This window comes from Marmota flaviventris, chromosome 6 (genome assembly GCF_047511675.1).
Source record: "Marmota flaviventris isolate mMarFla1 chromosome 6, mMarFla1.hap1, whole genome shotgun sequence".
Lineage (NCBI taxonomy): Eukaryota > Metazoa > Chordata > Mammalia > Rodentia > Sciuridae > Marmota > Marmota flaviventris.
Genome location: NC_092503.1, coordinates 157,165,498 through 157,182,807, shown reverse-complemented (window position 1 = coordinate 157,182,807; position 17,310 = coordinate 157,165,498). Strand labels below are relative to the sequence as shown.

The 17,310-nt window shown below is 46.9% G+C and overlaps 3 protein-coding genes across 4 annotated transcripts; 1 reads left to right on the top strand and 2 right to left on the bottom strand.

The window, feature by feature from the left end:
* The first annotated feature begins 34 nt into the window (after positions 1-34).
* Positions 35-2,774, top strand: H1-6 (H1.6 linker histone, cluster member). The gene has a single exon (XM_027948238.3). The coding sequence runs from the start codon at positions 1,594-1,596 to the stop codon at positions 2,227-2,229; it is 636 nt and encodes a 211-aa protein (XP_027804039.1). The 5' UTR covers positions 35-1,593; the 3' UTR covers positions 2,230-2,774.
* Positions 2,775-4,115: 1,341 nt separating this feature from the next.
* LOC139706292 (histone H4) lies at positions 4,116-4,487 on the bottom strand. The gene has a single exon (XM_071613989.1). The coding sequence runs from the start codon at positions 4,485-4,487 to the stop codon at positions 4,176-4,178; it is 312 nt and encodes a 103-aa protein (XP_071470090.1). The 3' UTR covers positions 4,116-4,175.
* A 5,462-nt stretch (positions 4,488-9,949) lies between these two features.
* On the bottom strand, positions 9,950-17,310 carry Hfe (homeostatic iron regulator). Of its 2 annotated transcripts, none has more exons than XM_071613726.1 (6): positions 17,207-17,310; positions 14,391-14,654; positions 13,945-14,220; positions 12,958-13,233; positions 12,721-12,834; positions 9,950-11,918 (listed from the first exon to the last, which is right to left on the bottom strand). In XM_071613726.1, the coding sequence occupies exons 1-6, from the start codon at positions 17,292-17,294 to the stop codon at positions 11,878-11,880; spliced, it is 1,059 nt and encodes a 352-aa protein (XP_071469827.1). In that variant the 5' UTR covers positions 17,295-17,310; the 3' UTR covers positions 9,950-11,877. The 2 variants fall into 2 exon arrangements, with proteins under 2 accessions (XP_071469827.1, XP_027804034.2); XM_027948233.2 differs by lacking the exon at positions 17,207-17,310 and adding an exon at positions 16,612-17,146.

Below are 17,310 nucleotides of genomic sequence, written 5' to 3'. Positions count from 1 at the left end.
ATATATATATATATATATATATATATGTTGTAGATGGTCACAATACCTTTATTTTATTTATTTATGTGGTGCTGAGGATTGAACCCAGTGCCTCACACATGCTATGCAAGCTCTTTACCACTGAGCCACAGCCCCAGTCCCTCCCTTGGGCTTTTGATTCCTATTTTTGAGGAATGTTAATTACATATCTATATCATACATAAATCTATTTTTCTTTTTACAACTAGTACAGGACAGGTAATGCGTGTGTGTGTGTGTGTGTGCCTGTTTTTATGGTACATTTTCAGCTAAGGTAAAATATGAATCATGGTTCCTTTTCTGTTTTTTTTTTTTTTTTTTTTTTAATGTAATCTAAGAATTTCCTAAATCCATCAATTCTTTGTTGCTTTTAAAGAAATGGAATGATAACTTCTGTCAACCTGTAAATATAAGAATCAGCCTGATCCATACCCTGATCCATAAGCCACTAACACTTAATGGCACAAAAGCTCAGGTATGGTGGAGGGTCAGAGAAACAAACATATAAAAATATAGGGTGCTCAGAAAAATGCACCTGGGATCTCCTTATAGAAAAATATTTATAAACCAAGAATTACAGTGCATGTGGGGAGAAGCTCAGGGCCACATACAGGGCATTCTTTCAAGAACGTTTTTCCAGCACATTTGCAACCACACCTGCCAGTCCAGTCTTAGAGACTGGGTCTGCAGTTTCCACTAGGACTTCAGACCAGGGTTCCTGCCTCACCGTTTATAGTTAATTATGGGCAAGGACAGCTTATCTGGGATCAGGAGGGGGAGGTATTGCATTAACAAAGGACAAAGGACATGATGGACAAAGGACAATGATGTCCAGTGGAGGACATCATTCATGAAGGTGGCCTGACTTTGGCCAAGCAGATCTCATGAGATCATGGCTACCACCCTGACCTTGAAGGTCTTCCATATAGCTCCAGGAACTGGGAGGTAGTTTTAATCACACACAGCCCTCATCCCTGTGGATTGTGTTTTATTTGATGATCCTTGGTTAAATAAGGACATATTCTGCAGTTTTTAGGTAATTATACATTCTCTAACTCCTCAGTGAGACAGCTAAGAGATCTGTGTTACTTCCTTCACATATATAAATAAATTTCAATAAAAATCGGGGCATGAATAATTTCTTTTCTTCACCAATAAGAAGCTACCCATATGGAAGGCCATTCGGAAGACAGGAAGTAAATTTTCTACTAGAAATTTTTTTTGAATTAACAGGGAAAAGAGGATGTTTGGTTCTTTCTCTTGAATTTGACGAAGAATCGAGGGCTTTCTCGAAAAGATTTGTCATGTAGGGTCATTTGTCACTGAAAGGTTAAAAGGCATATGAAATGTGAGTCTCTAGGAACCATCCTGTGGTGGAACCTAGGCGATTTGCTACCCACCAGTTTTGTGGGATGCAACTTTTCGAGGTAAACAAACACAAGTGCTCCTCCTCCGAGGGCGGGGGCGGTGCCTGAGCGATGCACCAATCACAGCGCGCCCTGCCCTATATAAGGCCCTGAGGCGCGGCCACTTTTCACCCTTGTAGGTGGTGGTTAACGTCCTGCTTCTTCTGGTATGTCCGAAACAGCTCCTGCAGTTCCCACTGATCCTGTTCCAGGACCAATGGAGAAGCCACCTGCCAAAAAGCGGGGGAAGAAGGCGGTGGGCCTGACAGGTGCAGGTCGCAAGGCTCGGAGTTCCTCGGTGTCCAAGTTGATCACTGAGGCTCTTTCTGAGTCCCAGGAGCGAGCAGGTGTGTCCTTGGCTGCCCTCAAGAAGGCCCTGACTGCCGCAGGATATGACGTTGAGAAGAATAACAGCCGCATCAAGTTGGCTCTTAAGAGTCTGGTGGGCAAGGGTGTTTTGGTGCAGACCAGGGGTACTGGTGCCTCTGGCTCCTTCAAGCTCAGCAGAAAGGCTGCTCCTGAAGCCACCAAGGCCAAGGTCAGAAAGCCTGCTTCTGCCAAGGCTAAGAAGCTGGTCCTGTCCAGGGACTCAAGGTCCCCAAAGGGTGCCAAAACCAACAAGGGAACCAAAAAGCCCAGGCCTACACCTAAGAAAGCTCCGGCGAGTGGGAGGAAGACCAAAGGAGCCAAGGGCATCCAGCAGCGGAAGAGCCCTGCCAAGGCCAGAGCCGGGAAGCCCAAGACTGGGAAACCCAAGCTGGCCCTGCAGAAAGCCAACCCTAGGAAGGCGGCTACGAAGAAGTGAAGAGAGGAGATAAGCCGAATTGTCTACGAACCCAAAGGCTCTTTTAAGAGCCACCCAAATTCTTAAAATGGCTTGACACTGGAAAAATATAAAACTATAGTGTTTATATTGTACTAGCAAGGTGAGTTACACTAGTGAGATCGTCAAAGTTGACCACATGAGATGGCAAATGTAGTTGGGGTAGAGAAGGGTGTGCTGTAGAAGACGGTCTGCTTTGTGGAATTATCTGCTTCTGGAGTTATCAAAATGGAGAACAGGAATAAGTCAGCACAGAAATAAAGCCTCGTTTTGTTGAAAAAGAAAAATGCCTAAGTCCAGTTTACCCTTTTAAGGTGTATAGTTCTAGTGAAGAGTTTCCCTGGTGTCCATTGACTGAATTATGAATCATGGTGTTCAGGATTGGGGATAGGGAAGTTGAACCTTTCATTAACTTTAATGTTCCTCCTGTGTGATGGTTGAAAATACTTTCAGTGTACACGCAAGAATACTTAGTAGTGTTTCTGTTATGAGATGTCTGATACATCAATAAACGTCATCTTTCATAATGTGGTGTATTTTGAGTATTGGTCTAGTAGGAATGTCATTTTTTTTGGGGGGGGGGTGGTGGTGGTGGTACTGGGGATTGAACTCAGGGCACTCTACCAGGGAGCCATATCCCTAGCCATATTTTGTATTTTATTTAGAGACAGGCTCTCCCTGAGTTGCTTCGGGCCTCACTATATTGGTGAGGCTGGCTTTGAATTCGAAATCCTCCTGCCTCTGCCTCCAGAGCCATGAGATTACAGGTGTGTGCCACAGCACCTGCTGATCTTAATATTTTAATACATCTTATTTATAAGAGTGCCAGAGCAGTCCACAGGCCGAGATACACTGAAATAACTATAAAAGTTACCTTAAACCTTTATAGAAATATTTGTGACTACAGTTGTTAGGGCCCAAATTAAATCTTCCTGTCCTAAAAATTGTATAAGTACACAGGGTCCAAGCTGAAGTACCTTCTTAAATTTTTAATTTTTCCTTAATTTGATTTCGCATTCTTACATAACTATCATAAATATTAAGTCTATGCTAATGTAAATTTGTTTTAAGCTGTGGTTTCAGGAGTGACTGAACAAAACCCACTGCAAAACTATGCAGTGCATTCCAGTATGTTCTTCGGTGGCTCACTAGGTCCTCACCTCTCATTTATATATTTTGGCTTCTTGCAAAAATTGTGCACTAAAATGGAACATAACCTAACAGATTTCTATGTGTAGCTAATCAACCCAGTTCTTGCCTGCCTTTAAGCTAATTCCTCACGTTCCTATGAGGCTGGAATTGTGAGAATGGTCTAAGTCCATGCTTCATCTGTCTGACCTGGCAGTGAGCCCATACAGGATGAAGGATGCCTCACCACCAGACCCCAAGTTACAATACTGGGGCTCACTACAGGTTGCTCTTGGTGTTACCAACCTGTCTCCAGTTTCCCAAGTTTTTGTACAGGCCTTACAATACAGCCAGTCATTTTTCCTGTAGTCCTAAGGCACATTACAGGGCCTCACTTTAGTCAATAGTACAGTGCAAATGTTAATAACACCCCCCCCCCCCCCAAAACTCAACTTCACGGCCCATTGAGTGTTTTGCCTGAGAGGCTTAAGAGGCTATGTGCAAACGCCTCAGACCACCCAGCTACACGCAAAAGGGGCGCTTTTCAAATGCTTCCAAACGTGTTATGTACGAGCACCTCAGTCCTTTTGGTGTTTATTTGTGCTCATCTTAAGCTTTTAAAGCATGTGCTGCCAGGTACATTGTATCTCCGTCTTGGCCCAAGATTCATCAAGTCTTTTTCCCTAAGCAGCCTTGTAATCAATCCCTTTAAGGCCAGTCCAGCTCTTTATATGAACTCGTGGGCGGCCCTGAAAAGGGCCTTTAATTGAGAAAAGCAGGTGATGGCGGCACCAGGACACTCAGCCGCCGAAGCCGTAGAGGGTGCGGCCCTGGCGCTTGAGCGCGTAGACCACGTCCATGGCCGTGACCGTCTTGCGCTTGGCGTGCTCCGTGTAGGTGACGGCGTCGCGGATCACGTTCTCCAGGAACACCTTGAGCACGCCGCGGGTCTCCTCGTAGATGAGCCCGGAGATGCGCTTGACGCCGCCACGGCGGGCCAGGCGGCGGATGGCGGGCTTGGTGATGCCCTGGATGTTGTCGCGCAGGACTTTGCGGTGGCGCTTGGCGCCGCCCTTGCCCAGACCTTTCCCTCCTTTGCCGCGACCTGACATGGCTGCGAACAGTGCCGCCAGACCTAACAAGCCCTTTAAATAATACTCATGCGGACCTGATTGAAAACCACTTACGTTGGCTGGTGTTTTCCAAATTAGGTCACCAAAGGGGGTGGAGCAAAAAGAACGCTTTATTAAGACCTCCATGTTTTGATTGGTCAGTGAAACGTAGCTTTTCATTGGGCGGTTGGAAGGAGAGGTACTGACTGCTTTGGGCTGAACAGCTTTACTTCTGTGTTGTATTGCATTATCTTCTCTTTGCGCTTCTGCGGATTGCGATTAATCTTATTCGGTCAGTGTCACTGAGGAGTCCCATCCCACATTTCCTTCTATTTTCACCTAGTAGGCATAAATTAGGTAGGGGTTCCTTGGGCGTGAGTACAAATAACGTCTAAAATAAAATGGATTCTTGTGTGGATGGACTTTATCTCCAGTACTGCAGATATTCCTCGTTAAACCAACACATTTTGATTGTCTGGGTGCTGGGTAAAGTTTAAGGCTGGCCATGACAAAACTACCTAAAGTCTCTTTTGTGCTTGGGAATATGAAACGGTAGAAAAACAACTGCAAGTTAAATCTACCTCCTGTTTCCTAACTTGAGTCAACATTTTTTGACTTTTTATTATTATTATTTTTTATTTTTTGGCAAAAGTCTGAATGAGGGAACAAGAGAACAGAGCTAAGCTTGGGGGCTTGTGTAATCAGTTACCTGTCTTCCCTTTCCCTGGACTGCTGAACCTGTCTGATCTCCACGAAATTCCAAACAGGCTTCCCTTACTGCCTGTATTCATCCACTTTCAACTTGCTCAGGTTTTGGAGACAAAGGAACATACGTTTTGTAGAGTTGGGGATTAATTGTAGTACTAGGCTAATACTTGATTAAGGTCATTACAGAGCCTACAAATTCCTTCCTGGGAGTCCTTTGATAAGATTATTGATGTTAAAATAAGGCTAATCACACTAAGAAAACAAAACCAAAACCAGACCAAAAAAAAAAAAAAAAAAAAAAAAAGAAAGGGGGGGGGGGGGAGAGAAAGAGAGAGAGAGAGAGAAAAGTCTGAATAAGGTTGAAAGTCTCTTCAAACCAAGTTTCTCCTTAGCTTCCTGATGCAGATTTTGGAAATTTTCTCTCTCTCTCTCTCTCACACACACACACACACACACACACACACACACGGTACTGAGGATTGAACCTAGGGGTGCTTAACACCTGAGCTACACCCCCAGACCTTTTTAGTTTTTATTTTGAGACAGGGTCTAAGTTGCTTAGGGCCTTGTTAGATTATTGAAGCTGGCTTGGAATTTATGATCCTCCTGCCTGGGCCTCTGAGCCACTGGAATTATAGGCAAGGGACAATCATTGTTGTCTGAAAAAATAAACAGGCACACTGCCCACCTCCCCTCAGTTAACAGACTTATTGTGGATTCTTAGAATGAGACTATGAGGAGATATACAAGGTGTGATAGCCTCAGACCTGCTCACATGAAAAGAGATGCACTGGGAAAAAGAGATCCAGAGGGGGCAGGAAAACTGCAAATGTCATATGGTTTGTAACACTTCTAAAATCATCAAGTGGTTTTCTTCTGTCCCCAGATTGAAAGGCTTTAGATTCCTGACTCCCCATCACACACTTTTAACAGATTTGCTAAGGCTGAAGTTCAAATGTAGCAGAGAAAAAGTACAAGGACCCAGACCATTCACAAAACTCTGAATCTCAATGTGCTTTTTAATTCAGGAAAATAAAATTATAGTGTATAAAGCATGATAATTTGTGCCCTGACACACATGCCAGAAAGTGCCATCTTTGGTTAAACTGGAGTTTTATGTTGTTTTTTCCCCAACATTATTTTGCCTATTAGATTGTTAATAAACCTCACTATTATTTCACATTTAATTTGTTTCTTTTTTTCTATTATCTATTTCAAATATCCCCTGTTCTAATTTTTCTCAGTGACAGAGACTAAAAAAAAAAAAAAAAAAGATCAAACAGACAAACATATGTATATATACACATATAAATATATATGTAGATATGTATTAAAAATTGATTTTTCTATTCCAGGAAGAGTAGTACCTGATCATGGCTTGGGAGAAGGAAGGCTCATTCCTGAAAATAAATAATTCCCTATTCTCCTTTCCTTTTCCTCTTCCTTCTGGGTGAACCTAGAGTACCAGAACCCTATTCACACAGCCTGTGAACTAGGCCCTTCAGGTAAAAACTCTGCAAACAGGTCATGGCTACTAGAACATATGAAGCACTCAAACAAAACTATAATATTAATCTTTAAAAATACATACTGTCCATACTGCCGCCTCCCCCACTAACTCCATCAGAATAACCAAGTTAATGGATAACCAAGTTAACTTTTTAAAAATAGTTCTCAACAAAAGCTGTCCAGCATTCACTATGACTTTTAGTGTATAATTATTCTTTGGTGAAAAGTAAAGAAACACCAGGTTAGAAACACCTTGGAGCTATATCTCAATGATGGAAGTGCCCAAGCACAGTCTCTAGGGGCTCAGACCTCCTGGGCTTTAAAACATTCCCATAGCCCCCCCAGACAGTCAGCACCCCTACCCGACCCCTGGTCTGGGCAGACAGCTCTGCTAGATGCTGGCTCACCTCACACCTATCTTGGGCTTCAGAGTGTTTCTCTTTTCTAGCCTCTGGCCTTCACCCTGGCTAAGAGCACAGACTCACCTTCCCTGGCTTAGTCAGTCATCAGCACTGGCACATCTTTGGCTCAGTAGCATGCACTACGGACCTCCCAGTTTTCCTTTCTTCCCCTCTTTACTATTCTAAAGTAAACATTCTAAGAAAATGTTCCTGCTTTTTCTCTGCAGTCCGATTTTCTTTTTCATGTGTACTCGCTGGGCCTGCTCTCTCATGTGGACACTCCTGTAAACACTATTACTGTGCTTTGAACTGCTTTTTAAAGAAGTTATTTCGACAGTTATTATAAACATTTGCTTCAAAATTTTTATAAACTTGGTTGCAAATACATTTGATTTTCAAAATTCTCTTGAATACTTTCTTAATCACATACACGTAAAGCCCAAAGAAAGAATTTTGTATTTGCTCTAATTGGGAACTCAAATTTACACAAAAGAAAGACCATTGATAGTTAAATCCATATTTTAAAAAGATGCCCCTGTACAGGTGGTTAAGCTCTTTGGGCAGTCGTGAAGTTGGTTATTAACTGTTTTATCAAAGTCCAGTGCAGCAACTCAGCTTAAGGAATGGACCTAGGACATTCATTGTACCTATAGAGTAAAGTTACCTGACAAGACATGCACTGAAGTCTATACAAAGATTGGTAGTTACCTTCTAAAGAGTGTGTTGAAGATTCCAAAATTCTTTTCAGAATTTTAGGACTCAAATCCATAATTTGATTTCTCAAAAATAACAACAATACTTCCTCCACAAATCTGGTAGCTAAAACTATTTGTAGAGCTTCAGTACTACCCATTTCAATATTTCTCATGTCCATCATAGGTCTGAATGATACAGAAAAGAAATGGAAATGACACAGAGAATAAATGGAAATGTGAATCTAATAGGTAGAAATTTTTATACTACAGAAAAAAATTCTTAAATTAAAAAAAAATACATACCTGAAAAAATGTTTCAAAATATTTCTGATAAAATTATAGGGCTATAGTAAATTCTGAAATGTTAAAACAAATTCCATCCTCAGGATAGAAGCATTGAAGTGTTGCTACCCAGCAGCAGATGAATGCTTGGGGTTATACCCCAAGAGGACAGGAACAGAGCCACACATGTTTCTGGATGCAAAGGTAAGTATTGTGTAGGGGTTGAGAGCTTGACTCTGAGACAGATTCACTGGATTGAAACTGCAGCACCCCATTTCTACCTGTGTAAGATTCAGAAAGTTACATAACCTCTCTGTGCCTTGGTTTCCCTAAAATCAAAATAAGGGTAACAGAACAACAGTAGTTCCTTCTTCACAGGGTTCTTTGGAGGAATTACATTAATGTTCAGAAAAAAAGGCTGATATCTAGTAAGTAACAAGAACTAGCATAAAAATAGTTTTAGAAGGCATTCATGCCACAGAAGACTCTACTGAGGATGCAAATACATCTGGGTAAAAAATAGGCAATAGAGAAGCATCTACTCAAGATACACCACATGGATCTTGCACTCCTTAAACTGCTGCTAAGAAACAGAATGCTGAGCATCTGTGCCATGCTGCACGGCCTTGTGGAAGCAGCCGAGCTTCATAATAAAATTGTCCTGCAAAGTGTTTTCATATTGTATTTATATTCTACATGTTATCACATTGTTGGAGTAATTCCTGATGCAAAGGGGAGAAGAACAAATTTTGACCCTAAGTCTACAGGGTTGACCCCAAGTCTACAATACCTGCCCACATGTCAGCATCTCTAATGCTTAAAGCCATGCCAATTGCTGGGACAGGCAGTATTCAGTCAGAGTGTGGTTAGAACCGAAACAGGGGGTGAAAAACAACTTTATAAGAAAGTTTGGCAAGTTACTGAAAGAGGTTGCTTTTAAGTGTGCCAGCTTCACCATACATAAAGCACACTGAGCACCAAAACTGAGGCCCAGCAAGCCCCCTCAGCCACTGCACTTGGACTGACGCGGCTCACAGTGACCTGGGATTCCAGCCGCTGCAACAGCGGGAATCTGTCCCCCCCCCACCCCTCTAATTTTAAACGCTTTTCTCTGCCAATGTTCCTTGCAAAGGCCCTCTTTGAACCCTTCACCTTCACCCACCCGCTAGCACCCCCAGACACGTGACACGGTGACACCGTTATCACGACCACCAGGTGGCGCCATCTCTCTAACTCACCCGCTGAATTTTTGCCAAAGGCGAAAGGTGCAGGATCTAAAATGTGGGTCTCCTATTCTTCCCCTCCCCGACACAAGGATCCTTTGCTCCTAAATGACTACAGGACAAATGTAACTCCATATTATATACAACCACAAGAGTGGAATCCAATTGGAACCAGTTGTACTCCATATATGTATAATAATCAAAATACAGTCTACTGTCATATCTAAAAAAAAAACAAATTAAAAAAAAAAAGACATAGGCCTTCAATTTTTTCAAATGTAGCTGGCCTTAAAAGTTATGAACAAAGCCAGAAAAATTAAACTAAGAAACACTGAAAGAAAATAGCGCTTTATCATTTCTATGGTAGAAAAAAATTAACAAGCCAGTCTCTGATTAATCCACATATTCTTGTGAAGACTAGGGTGTTTCTTGAAAATTTAGCCTGAGTGAGACAAAACAAATACAACACAAGCCGTTGCAGAATTAATTGTAACATCCATTCAGGAGGTAGGATAAGAGATGCCCTTGGGCATTCTGTTTGGAGTTTAGTATTAGTTATTTAAAAATATGCTTGGTTTGAAGATAAAATAACCAATGTCTTATGATTAGATGATAATGTCTCGACAGTGAATAAAAACAATCAATTCAGCAACCACAGTTTAATGAAAGTATTCCATGGAAAAAAACATAAAAAACATTAAAAGTAATGTGAATGTCTTCTACATGAACAGTTAATTATATGCATGATGAACAATATTAGTAAAATCATGCCGTAAACACCACAATTGTGAGCACATGTGTGTGTGTGTGTGTGTATTTAATTCATCATATACTTGAATGCAGCAAAAGGCAGTATACATGAGTCGTCAATACAGTTTATCACTTGCTCGTAGAATGGTAGCTTTAATTTCATTTTCAACTTTTCTACAGTGAGCTCAATTTTACTTTCTTCTATATAACTTTCATAAACAGAAGAAAAACATAAAGTTTTTTTTTTTTTTAAAGTTGAGATTCTCTGCTCAAATTCAATGCCTACCATTTTTAAACTTTTGAGCTGTGCTTGGTTTCTTGAGGCACCTGCCTTCCCACAGTGCCACAGCACACATAGCCAAATGTATACATTGCAGCCAAAAGTATGAGGCAACAGAAAGCAGGCCCGTGGCACCTGGATGGAGATCTATGGACACATGGTTACATGACTCTCCAACACGCTTGGATGACTCACTTTCCCAGAGTTTGAAAGTGACCGGGTTAGATTGATTTTTTAGGATGTGCATAACTGGGGATGAGAACCAGCGGCCCCTGGAGGATGCTGGGTGTCCTCCAAGCTGCCTGACAGCTTCCATTTTCTCAGCTAACAATGAGAAATACTGCTCTAGTCTGAAGAGGGAAGTGACATCAGGATTCTGACTCCAGAGGCAATGGCTGAAGGTGGACGCCATCAAGTCCAGTACAGCCACCGACTGAACACACCAATCACGGTCCTCCTGCGGGGGTTAAAGAGAGTCAGAAAGAAGAGCAGAGGAGTGAGGGACCACACTCGGGTCCTTCCCACATGTAGTGAAGGTCAAGCAGCCAGACTGACTGAGTCTGAAAGCCATCTCCATCCCTGGCAAGTGGCAAGATGCCCTGTAGTTCACTTTCTTCCTCTAAAAGGCAGGTGGGAGAATAACAGTACCTACCTTGTAGGATTAGTATAAGAACTGCACGCAGTAACGCATGTGAGCAGAGGCTCAGAACAGACTGACACCAGGCACTTTTGGAAAACAAGTGTCAGCCTCATTATCATTACTATGATCATCCTCGTGGTGATTTCCTTTGTCAGAACAACAAGACAAGGTACTTTGGGTCAGCATACCAAACAGGCATCACAAAGGCAGGTGCCATTTAACTCTGAAAACCTATAGGATATCTTTGTGCAAATGAGAAAAAGGTAGCCCTCCTTAATCCTCTCCCCTGCTGGAAACCATCACACTGCACACAACAGCCATCCTTGGCCGGAGAGGCGCCCCTCAGTGGTGCAGTGCACAGCCTCCACGACTGTGCGATGTCCCAGATCACACTTTGATGGAACAAAACCAGGCTGTGGTGACAGACACTGGATAATAGAGAGGATTTAGAGAAAGCCCAGTGGGTCCTGGGTGTGAGAATATGTGGGCAAAATTCTGACAGGAGTACAAATATGCACACCCTGGGGTGAAGGGCCATGGCCTTTCTCAGAGTCTCTAAAATGTAGGGAGCCCTCTTTCGCATATAGGAGATGAGATGACAGGTGTGTGGGGTCCGAGGCGAGAGAGGAGATGAAGGAAGTCTCCACAGTCAGCCTGAGATTTATGAGAACCAGCTCTGGGGGACAGGTCACAGCCTGGGGTTGCTGTCATGCAGGAACCAAGACACAGATGGAGGAAACTTCCTGGGGAAGTGAGCAGGGAAGACTGGAGCAGAGTTCTGCAGCACTTTCTGTTTGGTAGGCCCAATTCTGTCCCCAAACACTGAGGAGTCCACAAGTGCGCCCTGTCTTTGAGTCTGGCTGTGTTTCCTTCCTCCCTGCAGGAGGTCAGCAGGCTGCGCTTCACTGGCAATCCGCTAAGACGTAGTCCCTGGCGACGCCTCCTGTGAAGACAAGAGGCCCAAGGGCAGGCAACACAGACCAGGCCGCGTTGTGCCTCTTCCTGTCCCTCCCTTCCCCGTTCACCCATCGCATCCCTGACCACTTGTACCAGGGCTCTGGATTTCAGGCCCCATCATGGCTGGTCTGGAACTGTTTGTTGCTTTCTACCTGGTCTCCTCCCTCCTCCCATCAAACCATTCACCACAAGGACAGCCAGGTCCTCCCTGCTGTGTCCCCTCACTGACGCCCAGCGCTCATGACTCTGCAGGCCCAGGACTCTGTCTTCCCATCTTTCCCCCGACGACAGAAGTCCAGAGGGTCAAACTGGTGACATTGAGGAATGCAAAGCCAGGGGCAAGGCACAGTGACTACTGCTCTCCTGCCCATATGGTCCTCCTTGAGTGGTCACTCAGCGGTGTAGACCCTGTGATCCTCGGCCTCATCTAAAGATCCCACTTTGTCAAGGTTCAGAGCCATTCTTGACCCTAGCGGACAGGACTCATCCTTCCTTGGACACCCTGAAGCACTCGAGTCACACCTGCTGGGCCTCAGGGGTCTCCTCAGTGGTACTTACTTACCACGGATTTCATCCCCTACAGGATTTGGGTAGTGACTTCCTTAGCCTCAAAACCCCGGCTGTTACGTAAACAGCACTTGTAAAACAGCACCTGCTCAGAGGTGTTTGCTGAGTCCAGAACTCCATCAGTTCCCTTCCTGCTTCCCAAGGACGGGGCTCCCCTGCCTGCTTCCTTCAGGACTAGGACACCCTGGGAGGAGGCCCAGCACCTCCCCCCTCCTACTCACTCGAGGCGTGCTTCTTCCTCAGAGTTCGGAGTAAAACTCCAGTAAAGACGACGAGGATGCAAACCATGGTGCCACTGACGACCCCAATCACCAGGGTGCTGGGCGACGGGGGCGCTGAAACAGCAGAGCAAGTTCAAGCCCACGACTAGCACCCTGACCCCAGCAGACCCCGCCCTTGACGCCACCCAGACCACCCCTGCCCGCACAGCAGATGTCCTCAGCCCAGCCGGCACCTACCCCAGGTGGCCATGAGGGGCTGGTCCAAGCCTGGGTGCCCCACCCGGCAGGTGTGCCTCTGCTCCTCCCCAGGGGGCACAGCCAAGGCCACCCAGCCCTGGTAGGTGCCGTCCCCACTGGGCAGCACGTCCTGGGGCTCAACCTCCTTGGCATCCAGTGGCTGGCTGTCCTTCAACCACCTCATGCTGATGTTCTGGGGGTAGAAGTTCAGAGCCCGACACCGCAGAGTGGTCACTGCAGAGGTCACATGACGTGTCACCTTCACCCATGGAGGCACTTGACAAGAAAGAGGAAGAGTGAGGACAGGGGGACTTTCATCCTGCCAGCAAGACTGGGGTTTCACTTCCCTCCAAAGGTTGGAGGAACGCACCCTTCAGAGAGAACAGACTGCAGCAGGGACAGCCTTTGTTCTAAGATGGTTTCCATGATCTACGTCTGAGGCAGTGACACTTGGAGATCAGTTACATATATATAAGCCTGACCCCCGCCTACTATGAAAATATGTATAACTGTTACCCATGTCCTCTGTTCTGACAGGTGAAGTCTCCTTTTACCTGGATCAAAAATGACTGAATACAGATTATCCATTCTTCTGGATCGACCCTGCATTCATTCTCGTAAGAAAGGGCCTTGTAAGGTAGGCAGGCTGCAGCAGTTACTGCCATGTTTTATAAAAGTAACTTTAATCTCCAAGAGACTCTGCTGCCCCGATACATCACCCCACTTGGTATTTTCCTGCCCAGGAATTCATGGTACCTCAGACACTTCCTCTTAAGTCATGTGCATAAAAAAAAAACAACTAAAACCATTGACTAGAGGTTGCATGGTCTATCTCAATTATAAGGTGAAGACCCTAGGATTGGGAAGACCCTTTCTAGAACATTGAGAGAGATGCACAACTTCAACCACTTCAAAATCTCAGGAGGGATCCCCTGCCTTGGGTCCCCCTCCTGCTACCTCCAGAGCGTGGGGCACGTGGGTGCATACCTTGCTGGTCCAGAATGCCTCTCCCCAGCTCCAGGAGCTGCCGCAGCTGCTGGGGGCAGTCCCTCTGAAGGTAGACCTTGTTCTGCTTGGCCCGAATCTGGTGCACTTCCCACTCCAGCTTGGTGGGCCAGGCCTTGGGCTCTGCTGCCCTCCAATCCAGTGTGTCCGGGCAGAACTCCAGGTGGTCCTGCCCATCGTACCCGTACCTCCAGAACCCCCTGGTGCTGTTGTCTGCTTGCACCTCGCAGCCAAGCATCACCTGCAGCATGTGAGACTCTGGCAAAACCCCAGCCTTGTTACCAACACCAAAGGGGTAGGTTCCTGCCCCGACATCCCCAAGGGCCCAGTCGACTCAAGAAGAAAACTCCCTTCCTCTCCCTTGCCTTCTAGCTCCTTCCATCAGATGCACCCCTGCGGTGGTAAAGTACTCTTGCCCCTCCACGTACCCTTGCTGTGGTTGTGGTTGTCCATGATGGTCCAGAAGTCCACTGTGAACATGTGGTCCCAGCCTTTCAGGCTCTGACTCAGCTGCAGCCACAGTTGGCTTGAGGTCCTGCCCTGGACCCAAGGGGCTCTGGCTTCGGCTCTGCGACTCTCATGATTGTAGGACACAAATAACTGGTCGTCCACATAGCCCAAAGCCTCAAACAAGGGCAGCCCAAGGTCCAGCTCTGAAGCGCCCATGAAGAGGTAGCGCAGAGAGTGGGACCCTGCAGACAGAGCCAAGGCCATCAGCAGGGGGCAGGGGGAAAAGGGAGGCAGAGCATCATCAACCACCAGCGGCTTCTGGTCCTGACCCTGAGGAGAGAGACACAGCCGCCTTCCCTGGGCTTGAAGCCCTGGCTGCCCTCCCTTGTTGCTGCTCCCTGTGCTGCACAAGGCTGCCCACCACGCTGCCCCCACCCCACTCCCACACCTGGGCCACTTCTCCAGGAGCCAGGACCCTGGGGAAGCCCAAAGGCATCTCCAGCCCTGGTGGTTGAGCTTAGGATGGTTGCTCACAGCTCTCTAGAACCAAGTCCCCAAGAACTTGCTCCCATTGGAGCTTTTTTCCAGCAGAGCTGCTTGATTCAAATCTCAAATTCACGTCCAAAACCAGGCTCTTGATTTCCCCCACAAACTGCCTTCGCCATCTCATGAACAGCCTCACCAATCACTGCATTTCTCGTCCAGTTAAATTAACATAGAGTAACATAATTAAAAAGAGTCACTTTTGAATTGGCTCCTTCATGCCATGCATAGTCCTTCCATGACTTCCTTCAAAATACACTCAGAATATCAACGTCCCCACACCTCCCCCCCCTCAGCACTCCATCATTTCTGGCCTCCAGGAGGTATGGCTTCCTGGCTGGTCTCCCTTAAAAACCTGCCTCCGTGTCATCTGCTGGAGCCCACCCACACGCCAGCCTGGGGGTGCTGCATGACCTTGCCTGTGGTCCTGAGACCTTGACTTAGGTAGTCCTGACTTCCTTCCTCTTCCTTCAACCCAGTGGTTCTTAGTGAGGAGATTTTGCCTTTCAGGAACATTTGGCAATATATGGATATATTCAGTGGTCACTATGGGGAGGAGGGTGTTGCTCCTAGTAGCATATACTGAATAGAAAATAGCAATGCTGCTAATGTCCTGCTGTGCCCAGGACAGTTCCCTCCGACAATAAACGCTGAGTAGTGTTGAAAAAACCTGCTCCGACCAGCTTGCCAGGCCCACTCAGTTTCCTGGTTTCCTGGGAAACTCTGTTCCCAATCAGTCCCAGTGTCAACCTTACTTTTTTCAGATTTCTGTTCAAATGTCAGAGTGACAGAGAGGCGGGCTCTGACCTCCCTGCTTCACATCTTCACAGAACCCAGCAGCTATCCCATGTTGTGTATTTTTCTGCTCATTTGTCTATTATGAAAAATATCAGAGGGCAAAGACTGAGTTCTGGGGTTGGGGATGTAGCTCAGCAGCAGAGCATTTGCCTAGCAAATGCAAGGCCCTGGTTCTATCCCCAGGGACCCAGGGAAAACAAAAACAAAAGACAACTTTGTGTTGCTCTCCCCTTGGGCCTAGAACAGTACAACACACCATTGAGATTCTTTCTATGCTTCTGAACAACGAATATTTCTGTTCAACGTCGGAATCTGCGAGTCATCCTACAATAATGGTAAAGAGTCAAAAGGATGAAGTGGAGACATGGCTTTGCCACCAAAGCCTGGTGTAACTTTGAACGAAGTCACCTGTAAGCGGCCCATGCCTCACTCCTGTGTCTGTGAAATGTGGACACAATACACACAGTACCTCCCACTATGTGCTAAGGTAGGTAACTGTCCTGCACCGAGTGCCCAGTTAGGTAACAAGATAGTCAACAGGAGCTAAGAGTGGGGCCACTCTTAGTACCGAATTTAACATCAGAAAACTAAATTGCTTACATTCTTTGAAACCAGAAAAGAGTCATTTAACCTGAGGCCAGCTGTCTAAGGAACCTATTAATACTTCCTATTTCCCAAGGCACAATGGCAGTCAAAAATCACAGATCTGATGTGGCTTAAAACTGAGTCCACTGCTAAAATGGCATTCATTACTTTGGCGTCCTTTAGAAAAGCTCCGTTATTATACCACTATCAAAGCTTGGCTGAAGGCGATGCTCTTTCACCGGGTTGGGCTCAATCCTTAACTCGTTAAAGTACCTGGTATTTCCAACAGGAGGACCAGCGCCAGGAGCCCGGGAGGACCCGAGGCAGGACGCTCAGGGGGCTCCCGGGGCGGGGCCGCCACCCGCTCACAGCGACGGCGGAGAGTGGAGTCCCGCCCGCGCCCCGGGGGTCCCTCCGCGGGTGGCTGCCAATCTGCGCCGCGCCCGGGCGCGGAAACGCCGAGCAGCGCCCTGGCCAAGGTCCAGAGGCGATGACGCACGAACGGGGGCAGCCGGCGTTAGGGACGTCAGAACCGAGGCGAGCCGCGGGCGGCCAAGCGGGGAACTAGGAGCTTCAATCCGAAGCGTCCCGTCGGGGAGGGAGCGAGCGAGAGGTTCCAAACGCCACCCAGAGCAGGGACGCGGGGCCGGGGAGGGGGACGCGCGCTGGGTCCAGGGACCCCGCCTGCACCTCGGGGGCGGGCGTTCCCTCCCGGGGTGTGGGCGGGAGATTGCGCGGGCCGGACGGGGTGGCGGACGGGGCGGCGGACAGGGCTAAGTTCTCGCGGCCAGCAAGCTCCCACGAGCCGAGCAAAGCCCGTTCGGGCCGCCCCTCCCTCCCGCGCTGCTGGCCGCAGCCCCGCACTCACGCGGCGGTCGCCCCTGCGGGACCACGGTGCGCACCAGCAGCAGCAGCAGCAGCAGCAGCGGCAGCGCGCGCCGCGCTCGCGGGCCCATGTCCCCTGGCCGCGCC